Source organism: Vicugna pacos, chromosome 10 (assembly GCF_048564905.1).
Source record: "Vicugna pacos chromosome 10, VicPac4, whole genome shotgun sequence".
NCBI lineage: Eukaryota > Metazoa > Chordata > Mammalia > Artiodactyla > Camelidae > Vicugna > Vicugna pacos.
In genome coordinates, this window is record NC_132996.1 from 10,985,117 (window position 1) to 10,999,549 (window position 14,433).

Sequence of the window (14,433 nt, forward strand, 5' to 3'; positions counted from 1 at the left end):
GGCATTTGGGTTGTTTCCATGTCTTGGCTACTGTAAATAGTGCTGCTATGAACACTGGGGTGCGCGTATCTTTTCAAATTAGAGGTTCCTCAGGATATGTGCCCAGAAGTGGGACTAATCACCTATTTCTTGAAATGCTCTCCTCGCTTGGCATCCAGGCTGCCCCCTCTCCTGGTTCTGGATCCTGCTTCTTCTCTGTACACTCCATTTCTGGCTCCCATTTCTCCACCTGCCTCTTAAATGCTAGTGTTTCCCACAGCTCGGCCCTGAGTTCTCTTCCACCCTCACTCGACAGAACCTCATCACATCCACTGTCCATCTGCAAGTACTGACTCGTGGCCCACACGTCTATAACCACCAGCCGATGGTCCGTGGGTCCTCCAGACTCAGCATGTCTTCCTCCCCCCAAGAGACTCACCCACCCACCCAGCCCCTGTATCCTTACCTTGTCTACTCTTTGCCAAGCCTGGGAGTTTTTCCAAATTCCTTCCTCTCCGTTATCCCCAACATCCAGACACTGTCTGCCTGTCAATTCCACCCCGAGAATGAAACATCACTCCTACTCTCCTCTTTCTTCCCATGCCAGTCTCCGAGCTCGTTATTAATAACCACAACACAACCACAAGAACCATCTTTAAAGTGCGTGTAATATCCCAGGTACTGTATTAAATTCTCTCATTTGTTTAGTTTATTCCACATATCATCGCATGAGGCAGGCATTAATTCCCTCACCTTACAGATAAAGCAGAGGTTTGGAGAAGGCAAATCAGCGAGGTCACAGAGGCACGAAAAGGCAGATCCAGGATCCAACTCATTCCACAACGAAATCACATTACAAGCCCTTGAAGCCTCATACCCAAACCATTCCAACAGCCTCCTCGATTTCTCTGACACTAGCCTCCTTCCCACTCCAAACCCACCCCTCAGACCCCAGCCTGTCTTCCACACTACCCTGAAAGATTGTTCAAAACGAAAAACTTAATCATATCACTCCCCTGCACAAAATTCCTCAACAATTTATCACAGGATGAGACTGACAGTCCACCCTAGGGCATAGCAGGGACTGCTTATCTATCCAGCAATATCTCATGACATCCCTGCCCCTCTCACTGCAACCCCTCGGAGTTCAAGTTCAAGTTCCAGCAATACCTAAGGACATACAGTTTCCAGACATGCCGGCTCTCTCTTGATTCCAGGACTTTGCTCCCATCCGTGCCTCTGCCTAGAAAGATGCCTCTCACCACATCTTCTTGGGAAATTCCTAGACCTGCTCTGAATGATGGCTCCAAGGCAACCTTCTCAGTGAAACCCTTCCTGCTGCAGGCCAGCAGGCTTGAGCCCTCCTTCTCCAGTGTCCACGCTCCGCTGTTCTGTCTCCGCTAGAGCGATGATCACAGTAGAAGGCAATTATTTATGTAGGCAAGACTCTAAATTCCTTAAAGGCAAAGATCATGCCTCCTCACCGGGGTCTCCCTAGCACACGACCCAGTGCCTGCATGTACGGAGGGTCAAACATTTAACCAGTAAAAGAAGATTTGAGTGCTATGAGCCGTAAAACTGACCCCGTTTCACAATAGTACGAGGAAGTATTATATTGAGAATATTTATAGCATTAGGATAATAAAAATTCTGCCACTTACTACTGGCAAGCCCTTGAGCGAATCACCTGTTCTCTTTGAGCTCAATACCCTCACCTGTAAATTGAGAGAATTGAGCTAGCCCATCTCTAAGAGCCTTCAACTCTACAATTCCCGTGCAATGACAGTTTTGTGTTTTCATTCATACACAGAACACATCATTTTCCCCCAAACCATCCTTCTTCCCCAAGGCTGCCTTTATTTCTTCCCCAAAATGGCATCCTCATCCTAAGAGTCATCCAGGTAGAAATTTCACATTCAATTTTGACCCTTTTGTCTCCTTCGCTCCCTACATTTAATCAAGTGCCAAGCTACTTTTTCAGTAAAACGAGAGAAAAATAAAGGTGGTGTGATAGGCTCGCTAGATACATGGATACACATACACTCACATATGTGTACGTGTAGACACACAGACATCTGTCACCGGGGTTACTGTCCTTTTCGGCAAGGGCTGCTCTCCAGGATTACCTCCCTCTTACTCTTTTTTGGTATTAAAACATGAGAAAAGGTGCTGGTAGATGACATTTTTAGTGTCTCTGTAGCAGCAAAGACTGCAGCCCCAACACCCATGCCTTCACCCACTCCCTAGGTTCCAGCTCTCCGAGCCAGTTGCTTAAAGGTCCTGAACAGCCTAATAGCTTTTACCTCTGGCCTCTTCTCCTTTCAGTCAACACTGTATTTATCATCTGTCTTCCTCTTCTAGAATTCAAGCACCAGAGAACAGAGTTTTACCTGTTAAATCCCAGTGCCTAGAACACCACCCGTTACACAGAAGGCATTCAGGACAGAACTGTTGAGTAAAGAACTTTATAGACTGGTTCCTGAAGCTCAACTCTGATCTACTGCCAAATCACACCTCTGTGACCTCAGGCAAATTACTTGGCTTCTCTGAAACTCTCTCCTCTATATAACAGTCGGGCTTCAGATCTGCCTCACAGGACGCCACATGGAGGAAATTCAAACTTAGCCCTCACCTTCAGAGAATGTTTATGGTAACTGAGATATAAACCCAAAGTTCAACAATACAAATTTTTAAACAACAAAAACAGATCACTGAAAAGCCACACAAGATGAAACTGCCAAAAACTATAATAAGCAGGGAAGAACGCAAGGAGTAAGTTATCAGTGTGGGTTGAGCCGGGCCATCACTCAGTCTGCAAATACCAAGTGCCAACCTGCTACATTTAGGCATTCTGAGAGGAGCGGGGGGTTAAGAGAGTGAAGAGGACAGTCCTTACCCTCGGGGCTTAAGGAAACAAAGCACATGCAAACAAAAATCCACACTTTAAAATAAACAAATACAAATTCAAATAAAAATATATTTCCAAAGGCAAATGATTTGAGGGGATGAGTAATAAAAAAGGAATGGGGTCTCACCAAGCATACCACTATTCAGTTCCCTTTTCGTAAGCACATTGGGCAAGAACCTTGAGATCTTTCCTTAAAGTGGTTTATTCCTTCACGGTTTCACCAAACTCAAAAGGCCTCAAAAACAGGCAGGAAGTTTTTACAAAGGAGGCAGTTCCTTCCCTACTGTAGTTTTGAATTTCTCTGAATTTCTGAATGATTTGCAAAAGGAGGTAAAAGTGAAAGCAGAGAAGAAAAAAAAGAAATGCAAGATTCTGGGAAGGTACAGCAGAACATTTAGGAACTAGAGAAAAATTAGGAAATAAATGGTATAATTCTGAAGTTCCTAGATACTTAGGAACTCTCTCCACTGAGTCACATATTAGAATAAAATATTCTATCAACACTTCGGCACAAAAAAATAAGGCACCTACCAATGAAGAGACAACCAATAATCCAACATGCGATTTTTTAAAATGAGGACAGAGAAAAAATTAAGCAAAAGAGCTAAAAACGAGAAACGTAAGATTGTTCTGCTTTTCCAACGCAAGTGCCAGTAAAAGAACTTACCAGCTTTTTCCCTGATGTTACTGTTTGCCTCCACCGTCAAAGGAGATGCTTCATGCCTCCCGGAATAGGGCTGAAAGTCTGCGAAAAAGTAGCTGGGGTCTTCCAGAATCTGGACGGGGCTACTGGGGCTGTAACAGGCAGGAGGGGGACCTGGGGGCAAAAAGCAAAGTGCTTATTAGTATCAGTAACATCGTCCTCGCCCTCCTCCCTGCCTGACTCACACCAGGCATTCTCCCACACAAATTTCCACTGGCAGGGGCAGCTCTGTCTTTTTGATTCATAAAATTCCAAAGTTACTATTCAGCATCATCACAAGTCTAGCCACCCACCAGAATGACCCGGGAGGTCACAATAACAATTTTCAAGACACACTGAGCAAAAGCAGGGACGCATTCACACAACCCACTGCCAAGGGCGGCGGCAGAGACAGAAATCAAGTCGCCTGTGGACGCGGACGAGTCACCAGGCTCTGGAAGGTCAAGGTAGGGGCACGGAAAGTGTGAGGGGGGTGGGGGGGACAGGGAGGCCAGAAAAGGAAAACTAAAATGGGAAGAGCAGCTGTCTCTTGGAATATAGGGAAGATACAGAGAAGGCTGGTCATTTGGCCAGACCACGTGTTAGCGGGAGCCCGTCCCAGCCGGGCCCAGGGCACGCAGCCCCACTCTATGGTCTCTGACCCTCGAGTGGCAGTGCGAGCCAGGGTCATGGGTTCTCTCTGCCAAGCACCAGCCTTTCAGCTCCAGGGTACCTGCGTCACACACACACCGGAGTGTGCCTCCTGCTCCAATTCAACGTGACAACCCTACAGCCACTGAACACAGGATAGCACAACCGTGCCCTGCTGCGGCCCATACAGCGTCACAGGAACACCCCGCGTGACGGCTCCAGGCTGCCTGTCCTCTCTGCACTGAGGTCAGCCTGGGCTCCACGGGAAGCCTCTTTTTGGCAAAAGTAACTTCATTGACTCTGAGGAAAGAGTCGTGCTATTTTTTTTAGTATTATTATTAAAATCCCGGCCCCAAAGATAATCCCATTTGGGGAAGGTCGGTATAGCTCAGTGGGAGACACCATGATTAGCACGAGCGAGGTACTGGGTTCAATTCCCAGTGCGTCCATCAAAACAAAACAAAACACAAAAATAAAGAAAACAAAGCAAAAATGACAATCCCATTAGAAGACAAATGATGTTTTTCAGCCATCACTTCAAACAAATCATTTGAAATTTCTTGCCAGGATTGTTATCTGCCCAGCCCCCATAAGGCCAAAGCTAGTAGGAAGCAACAAATTGCTCTGTGAGACTGTGATGGGGATTTATTCATCTTCTTTCTCAGTTTCTTTACCTCAACCCCTGAAATATTATTTGTATGTGTGCTCACATGTCTCATAGGCATGTCTGGGCTAGAGAGAAAAAGCAAAAAATTTTTAACAACTAGGATATTTACCTTAGAACATTAAAATAAATCATGTAGTTGTGACTTAGATCTTAAGGATGAATATAAACAAGTATGAATGGCATACTAAATCACAGTTCCAGCGCCTGTGCCAGTATCTGTCTGTGTTCTCTTTTTGGCCAACCTGCAAGGACTACCCAGGAAAGAAATGCAGCTTTTTCTGGGCCTCATTGTCTACATTTATAAACCTAAAAGTCTCAGGCTAAAATGAGGAGTCATTGACGACCTGGATCCAAAGGCAGATCCTGGCCCGGCGTCTGCTTTGGGCAGGTGGAAAATGTCAGTGGAAAGTTGGAGAGACGCACAGTGCAACCTTGGTCACCCGGTAGCATCACCTGGGAGCTTTGACAACGCCAGTACCCCTGCCTCACCCAGACCTGGTCAGTCAGAATCCCTGGGACAGGGCCCAGGCATCTTTATTTTATAAAGCAACTTGTATGATTCCAACGTGCAGTCAACACTGAGAAACCCCAAGCTAATGGGAGAATAGTACACACAAGAAAGGAAAGAAACAAACAAAAAACCCACAAACACACCTCCTGCACCCTCAGCCGCTCCCCCACCAAATCAGAGTCAGGCAGGAGCTGAGAACCCACACACTTCAGTGGAGAAAGTGTGGTGTTCTCTTACTGTAGATGTGGGTCACAAATGGCACGTGCCAGCACATGACAGCTTCAGGTCACACCGTCTAGTCATGTGACCAAAATTTTCAAGTGATAACAGAGAACAAACTGCCAATAACCTTGAGGCCTAAGAACATACGTGTATAACACACAAGCGCATATAAAACTGGCAAAATCTGGGTAAGATTTGTGGATCGTACCAATGTCGATTTCCTGGTTTTGTCATAGTTACGAAGATGCTACCATTGGGGGCGGAGGTGGTACAGGGTGAAGAGTACACGGAGCCTCTCTGTACTTCTTTCTAAACTTACTGTAAGTCTATAATTATTTCAAACTAAAACAGTAATTAAAAAAGAAGCCTTGCCCCAAAAAACAATGTATGTGACTACATATGCATGGGTTTATAAAGGAATGTGCAGGGCATGTGTGTGTGTATAGATACATGCTTTCAACACGGAGCCCAGCTAAGAGCCCGGCACTAAGCCACTCCGAGTCACCAGGGCACCAGGGCACCAACAGCCTGCCAAGTGAGAGTCCGCTCAAGGGCTCCAGCCACAGGTCGCTATACAGAGGACAGGGCTTGAAGGCGGGCAGGGGCTGAGCACAGAGGGCACCAAAGATGCGCCCGCCTTTCACCCTTTCTTCTATAGGCCTCAGTGTTAAGAAAGAGCTAACACGCTTCACACACACTCCTGTGCAGACTGAAGGACAGGATGCCCAGCTCCACATCAACAGTCACTTAAGACCTGATGGCCTGCACACTGACTACGAAATCTGTTCCCACTGCTGCCCCCTCTCCTCCAAGGTGAGGGGCCAAGGCTGGCTGTGCAGACGATCAGAACAGACGTTGCAATTTAGAGATGGAAGAGACCTTTGCAGAGGGGAGGAGGTGCTTCTATCCGAGGGAGAAAGATGACACTGTATTTGTTCTTAGACATTGGGACTGTGACAGAGATTTGTTATGTGTTCTCCAAACCCCTTTCTCTAGTCTTCCTGGGGACACACAGAATCTACTTTTCCCAGCCTCATGCGTAGAAAGGTTTGATTGTGTAACTGAGTTCTGAAGGTTATCAGAAAAGATACGTGCTACTTTTAGGACTGGCTCATAAAACCATCTCACAGATGAATTCGTACTCTCCTCCCCTCTTGGATGGCCGAGTGTTGATGCTTAAAGCAAGCATGGGAGCCCTGTATTGAAGATGACAGAGTATCCATCAGGCTATATCCCTGAATGATCAGAGGACCCACATATACCCATGCATCTGCTCCCTCCGAGAGGACTTAATATCAGCAAGAAATAAATGCTTGTGTTAAAAAAAAAAAAAAACAGACCTTGCAGACAGACAGGCCCAGGCATCATCACTCCACTAAGGCAAGAGACAACCGCGTGCGCCACCCCAGCCCTGCCCCACCCTAAGGGAACCTTTCACTTCCAGCTCCCTCACCTGGAAGCCAAGGTAAAATGGCAGTAACAGGCATCTCAGCATCCACATGAGATTCCTGGGCTCTGCAGCAAAGACGGACGCGTGGCTCCATCCCCAGTCCCACCTGCACCTAATCTCTCCTTTTCTTATCTGAGTTCAGGGTCTTCATCAGGAACTCTGGTAGCACCGAGTCTATTTTCTTATGCAAAATGCAGGGTACCTAATCTCACCAACAGGGTCTAGGGTATCTGAAATTAAAAAACTGGGCATCAGCGTCTGACATGAGCAGAAATGCTGTTCCTCATTAGCACTTCTCCATCCCCGGAGGCACAAGCTGTGAGAAACCACATGCATATGTAGTCACATACATTGTTTTTTGGGGCAAGGTTTCTTTTTTAATTACTGTTTTAGTTTGAAATAATTATAGACTTACAGTAAGTTTAGAAAGAAGTACAGAGAGGCTCCGTGTACTCTTCACCCTGTACCACCTCCGCCCCCAATGGTAGCATCTTCGTAACTATGACAAAACCAGGAAATCGACATTGGTACGATCCACAAATCTTGCTCAGATTTTGCCAGTTTTATATGCGCTTGTGTGTTATACACGTATGTTCTTAGGCCTCAAGGTTATTGGCAGTTTATTCTCTGTTATTACTTGAAAATTTTGGTCACATGACTAGACGGTGTGACCTGAAGCTGTCATGTGCTGGCACGTGCCATTTGTGACCCACATCGACACCCCTGGTGGTCAGCGCGGCAAGGCCTGGCTCGGGCCCAGGACCTAAGTGACAATGCCGGTTTTTAGGGGAGTCCACGGCCGACCAAGGATTCTGCCGGCTCAACACTGTGTAATCTGTACATGGAGTTGCCTCTCGCGGCTTCGCAAAGATAATTTCCGCGGAAGGCGCTCTTGACTTAGTAACTTGCAGTCACCTACTTTCAAACCAGACCTTCATCAGAGGCCAGTGGCTGACACAGCTTTAGTCGGTGTGGGGAGAGTGGGAGAAGCAACAGAAAACCAGCCCAGGGTCTCCCTCTGGGCAGGGGGCGTGCAGCCCCTTAGGACTCCCGCCTGAAGGAAAGGTAGACATCTGTTTGTGCTGAACTCAGCAGAGGGTGAAATTCTAAAACTCTAGACTGGGTTCGATGCATCTGTCTTATATTGACGATGGCCCATTTCGCCAAGAATAGTCCCTTTTTCTTTACAAAAACTGCATGTCATTTGTCCACAAGAAGAATCCTTTGCTTCTCTCTTTACGAGTGTGACTGCTTCTGCCTGGCTCCCAAAGCACCGAAAACTCCCTTCTCATGATGGTTTTATGCTCTTACTTTCTTTGTCACTGTCCAGACGCCTTTAGGGAAAGTGATCCTGAACGAGACTTTTCTCCTCACTCCATAGGAGCAGTAATGACGGCCTCATGGCTGAAGGAGAAATGAATCGAGGTAAAATGAAGTGGGCTTCCTGGGGGAGGCACGAGGCACGGCAGGTCACCTGCTCATCGCTTCACAACGAGTTCATTCCCTGAGATCAGATCCTGAATCCGTAAACAGACCACCATCGCAGGCTCAGATGTCTCCTTCAGGTGTAAACACCAGAGGACATTCAAACTGTCAGGCTGCTATCACCCAACACTCACACAACTGGGAGCCACCGGGTGTTGAACTCCACTTCCAGTGACGCCAGTCCCTTGCACATCACCATTTTGGCTATAGCTTCAAGTTCAAATTCTGTTTGGCTTTAGGGCTGTGTACAATCAGACCCCTCCTTTACCTGTCAACAGTCTGACTGGTCCCCTCAGCATCCCAGCATCCCAGCATCCCGTGAACATGCCGCCCTCATTCTCCAAGCCCCCGCTGGGAATGCCGTCCGCTAGCTTCACACTCCCCTCCCCGGGTCCTTTAAAATTCACCCCAGCAGATTTACCTCCTCAGGTTCACCTCCCCTAGAACACCCTCCCCCACCCGGCACTGGCCTTCCTTCTCTCAAGGGCCACAGCAATGATGATCTGAAGTACACACTTAGCACTTAACATTGACTGCCTAGTAGTATGCAGTCGTCACTTAATACAGGCGGTTGCTACTTCCCCGCGGAGCCTGAAGACAGGCACCATCCATGTACTTGCTACTTTCTGTACCTATGTGCTCTCTGCTGGATGCTACCTGCTGACTGATGGAGAACTCAGCATTTCTACTGGGATGGTCTCACCACCAAGTTAAAAGAAAAGGTCCCCGAAAAGCGAGTCTCGGAGAGTTCCCGGGGATTCCCTGGACCCCTCAGTTCCCTAAGATGAGGGAGCACTCGCTGTCCCTGCTGCAGCTGACAGCGGTGCTCCAGGGTCTGCAGGCTCAAAGCCCCCGCTCAACTGCGAAACTCCCAGCTGTCACTGCGCCAAAGTGCAAAACTTCCTGCCAGTTCCATAGGAGCCAAAGCCTCCCGATGCCTTTAAAGACAAGTCCACTGTAGAGATCGGAATAACCTCGTATAACTTGATAACAGAGATTTTAACCACAGCAACAAATAATTCTGTGGCTTTATCTTTCCTTTCAGAGAGCTAAGGAATTTGCTGAGAGTGCCAGAGGGCTCCGAGTTAAATGTAAGTAACCCAAGCCTGCTGATTCTGGCAGAACTGGAGGTGTCTCCGGGGAACAGAATACTCTGCTCAGGGAGACAGATGCCCTAGAAACAGCGCTTAGAAGAAGCCCGGAGATCTCACCACCACTACCTGAAAAGTAAGGGCTGGTCTGTTCCCCCAGCTCCCTCACTCAGGACCCCGAGGCCTGAAGGAAGCAGACAGGTCTCGGGACCCTCCTCTGTGAACACCTGCACGCAGCACACACATTTAAAAAGGAAACAGGAATCTCTAACAGCAAACTGTAGGTGCACCGCTGAATACGCCTTCTCAACTCACTGTCCCCCAAGGAGCCATCATTTGAAACCCAAGATGGGGGAGGGGAGGGGGTGGGAGCAGGTAAGGTTTTTAAAATTCCCAGCCTCTACATGATATGGTCCTCCTGGGCACCGAACCTGAATTCAAATCCTCGGATCAATTCACCTATTTAGAGAGCAAGTAAAATCTATACACCAGTCCCTATTTCATGCGGACTCTCTCAAAGTGAAATTTGTGATGAGTAACTTTATCTAAAGTTGTGTGAAGTTTAATTCTGTAATGCTTGTTTAGAAACATCTCTGAGAGATTATCAGCGTGCACATATGCTTAAACTTTAAAGTAACAACTGGGTTCAACAGGGCACTATACTGGGAGCTGTAAATAACAGAGTAATGAGGAAGATCGTCCTTGGCCGCAGGATATGAGGATTTGGTTCTGGAGACAACGGGAACACAACCACCCAAATTTCACCGACAGCGTAAGTGCGCTATTAAAGGGACACAAAGCTCTGGGAGCTCAGGAGTCATTTATTACTACTTGTTGATTGATGGAGGTGATTCAGAGCTGAAATGAAAAGGCAAAAGAGACTCGTGAGCAGTACCGGGGAAAAGGAGGAGGACGTTAATCTGCTCTAGAGTGAGGAGAGGGTGCTAGTGAGGAAGACAGTCTAACAAGGCAAAGGAGAAGCACAAGGACTGAGTCACGAACGCATCTGATCTATTTAAGGGATGGAGAATTCATTGGAGCGTGCATATGGGGAAGGAGGAGGATGAAGCTGTATCTACAGACCCAGAATCCAGTATTTAAGAGAGTTATCACATGATCCAGTCGTCCCACTCCTGAGCATATATCTAGAGAAAACTTTAATTGAAAAGATTCATGAACCCCAATGTTCACAGAAGCACCATTTACAATAGCCAAGACATGGAAGTAACCTAAATGTCCATCGATAGATGACTGGATACATATACATATATACAATGGAATACTACTCAGCCATAAAAAAGAATGAAATCGTGCCATTTGCGTAACATGGATGGACCTAGAGATTATCATACTAAATGAAGTAAGTCAGACAGAGAAAGACAAATACCACATGACATCATTTATACGTGGAATCTAAAATGATACAAAAGAACTTATTTACAAAACAGAAACAGACTCACAAACATAGAAAACAAACTTATGGTTACCAAAGGGGAAAGCGGGGGAGGGAAAAAAAATTAAGACTTTGGGATTAGCAGATACTATATACAAAATAGATCAACAACAAGGTCCTACTAGATAACACAGGGAACTATAGTCAATAGCCTACAATAAACCATACTGGAAAAGAATATGAAAAAGAACATTACTGAATCACTTTGCTGTACATCAGAAACTAACACAATATTGTAAATCAACTACACTTCAATAAAAATAAGTAGATAAATGTGCTAGCTAGCACATTATTTTCCTAACACTGCAGAAAAGGAAAAGAACTTAGGTGGTTCAACTTTAACTACTACCTACCATTTTCCTGACAGTCAGTCACCTCTAATTAAATACTGAGAGTGTTGGAGAACCCGGAAGTCACTGTGTAAGCTTGGGGGGCTGGGTCTACCCGCTGTTACAGAAGCCAAAAGGTCCCCTCCCCTCCCTGTTCTAGCAGTTAGGAGGACCTTGACTCAGACAACTCATGTTCCAACCGAACGTTCTGAATCTTGAGGAAATGACACAAAAACAAAGGATGTTGATAAATTATCTGTGGTAACAGTATCCCCAGGAGTCCAGGAGCAGCACTGGTGTCCATGGTGGCCCCCATCCTCACTAGACAAGAAGCCTACCTGTAGCTGGGTTCCCGGTAGATCTTCACCTAGATTCCTGCCCATTTTCTGTGCCTTCCCATTAATATGTGAGCTGCCCGACATACGTCCAATAAATTCCTCTTTTGCTTAAGTTAGCCAAAGTTACTTGGTCCTGCTTGCCACTGAGAACTTCTAATAGATAGAGACTTACTTTATAGAAAAAAATTAATTGTTCTGACCCCTATTCTAAGAACACAACATTGTTCATATCTTAAGTACTATGTGACTTGGCACACTCTGCTTTGAGTTACAATAACTGGTATCTATTGTCCCAAATATCTTTTGCACAAACTCTAGAGAAATTCTTGCAGTCCCCTCAAAGTTTCCTCTGTTTGGAAGGCCTTCCTCCCCATATCAGTAAAGGAAATTCTTACTTTGGCATCCACTAAATGCTAAAATATATACACTGACTATCCGAACGTCTGGAAGCTCTACGCTCGTACCGCTTCCTCCAGGAAATCATCTACCCCTCCGCCCCCAGTTTTTTATGCCGCTCACCTGTGCTCCCATCGCATGCAGGCACATTTATGCCACAACATATTAAACTGCCTGTGAATTTGGTTTTTGCTTCCTCCCCATCATTAACTCATAAGCTGATTAACAGCAGGGACCGTGTCTTATTTACTTCCGCATCTCCGGTGTCTAGTAGGAATAAGATCAAAGGAGATGCTCAGCACATATTTTTTGAATCAATGACTCAGTCCTGAGCAGTTTCCAGCACATAATGGGCACTCAATAAATCTATGTTAATGGAATTAAGATACATTTTTAAATAACTAGTTATAAACATATTCTTAATTCTACAACACTTAACTCAAAAGTGAGTTTGTTTCTTTCAAACTACTCAGGAGATAGAGGCTTGGTAAAAGCTACTGGGGGGGCAAAAAAAGAAAGCCATCTAGTGCTAAAACAGGTTAATTACAAGTATGCTGTGATCCAAATCCTGCAGGAGCTTTGTACACACTAGAGGTAACAACATCACGGGAAGTCTGTAGCTTGAACACAAACTCATAAACTCATATTTAGAGGCAGGTGCTCTTTGGTCCCACTCAACCCCGACCCCCACAGGCCCAGAGCCCGGGGTCTGTGCCCTAAAGGCAGCCCTGGGTTTGTATGTCCTTACAGGTCTGGGAACAGGAGCAAGTCATCAGACCTCTGCAGGTGTCCACGTACGTATCAGAAAAATAAACAAAAGGAATCATCTCAGTCCAGAGTCACAGGCAGTACACCATGACAGTAGCCAGAACGGAAGGACCTTATCACAAAGAAGAAGTCACCTTTTAAATTTGGATTTTAACATCAAATCGAAAGGCTATGCAAATATCTTGACTCCAATGGCACATAACATCATAATTCATCCTTCACAGCGATGTATCTGGTGTCTAACTTATCTACAACTAGATGTACCCGGACTCCGGAGATTCCTTTCCCCAGGAAAGCTTTTCTTCTACACCACTTTCTTGCGATACGTAAAAAGCTGCACAAATTTAGTGTATACAACTGAATGAGTTTGAGGATAAGTATATACCATGAAACCATCACCACCATCAAGGCCACAGACATATCCATCACCTCGCAAAGCTTCCTCCCACCCCCTTAATTGTGTGTGCCTGCAATTGTGTGCATGTATTAAGATCTTAACAATAGTACTGAGCCGTGAAAAGAATAAAATAACGCCATTTGCAGCAACATAGATGGACCTAGAGATTATCATCAGACAAAGATAAATATCATATGGTATCACTTATATGTGAAATCTTTAAAAAAATGATACTAATGAACTTATTTACAAAACAGAAACAGGCTCATAGACATAGAAAACAAACTAATGGTTACCAAAGGGGAAAGGGGATGAGGGAGGGATAAATTAGGAGTTTGGGATTAACAGATACACACCACCATATATAAAATAGATAAACAGCAAGTCCTACTATATATAGCACAGGGAACTATATTCAATATCTTGTAATAACCTATAATGAAAACGAATATATATATATACACTGAATATATAATTGAATCACTATGCTGTACACCAGAAACTAATGCAAAATTGTAAATCAACTATACTTCAATTAAAAAAATTTTTTTTAATCTTAAGATCTATCTCCTTAGCAAATTTTAAGTATACAATACAGCACTGTTAGCTTTAGGCACTATGCTGTGTAATAGATCTCTAGAACTTACGTACTCTGATAAATTTAATAAATAAGCCCCATATTCATTAAATAACTGAAATGTAAATAACCTTTAAACATAGTCTATTTGTTCATACCTATCTCAGGACCACAGAGGTATTCTTTCGGGTGCCCTGGTCACATTGCATTCCCACTGGGGGAGAAAAAATATTACCAGCATGTGAGTGCCACTGCTTAAACGTGTCTCCATCATGGAATGCAGACAGTAAGCACTTAATGTTTTTTGAACAAAGGAAAACAAACAGGATGAAAAACCTTACAATAAACCCCAAGACCTAGAACGCCAACATGGATGCAGCTGTGCTCCTCAAAGCTCCCTTGCTCACCCACACTGCAGAGAGAGAGGAGCCGTTCAGACGCCTCTGGCCTCTGAGCCCGTGTTGTTGCAGCTGAGTGACACCACGAGGTCGGCCAGGCAGCAGCATCTTACAGGGGCTGGGACTCTCGG

At 45.4% G+C, this 14,433-nt stretch overlaps 1 protein-coding gene across 9 annotated transcripts in view; it reads right to left on the reverse strand.

Moving 5' to 3' along the window:
- The window catches only part of AMOTL1 (angiomotin like 1), a 155,480-nt gene that overhangs the window by 65,692 nt on the left and 75,355 nt on the right, over positions 1-14,433 (reverse strand). For 6 of the 9 annotated variants that reach the window (XM_072968954.1, XM_015241304.3, XM_072968953.1 and 3 more), the window contains one exon: positions 3,555-3,704. Coding sequence is in view for 5 of the 9 variants with exons in the window: in XM_015241304.3 (XP_015096790.2) it covers positions 3,555-3,704 (150 nt within the window). In the remaining 4 variants the exon portion in view is untranslated. Of the gene's footprint in view, positions 1-1,149; positions 1,352-3,554; positions 3,705-7,073; positions 7,301-14,433 lie in introns of those variants that run through there. The other 3 variants (XM_072968949.1, XM_072968952.1, XM_072968951.1) reach the window with 3 other exon arrangements.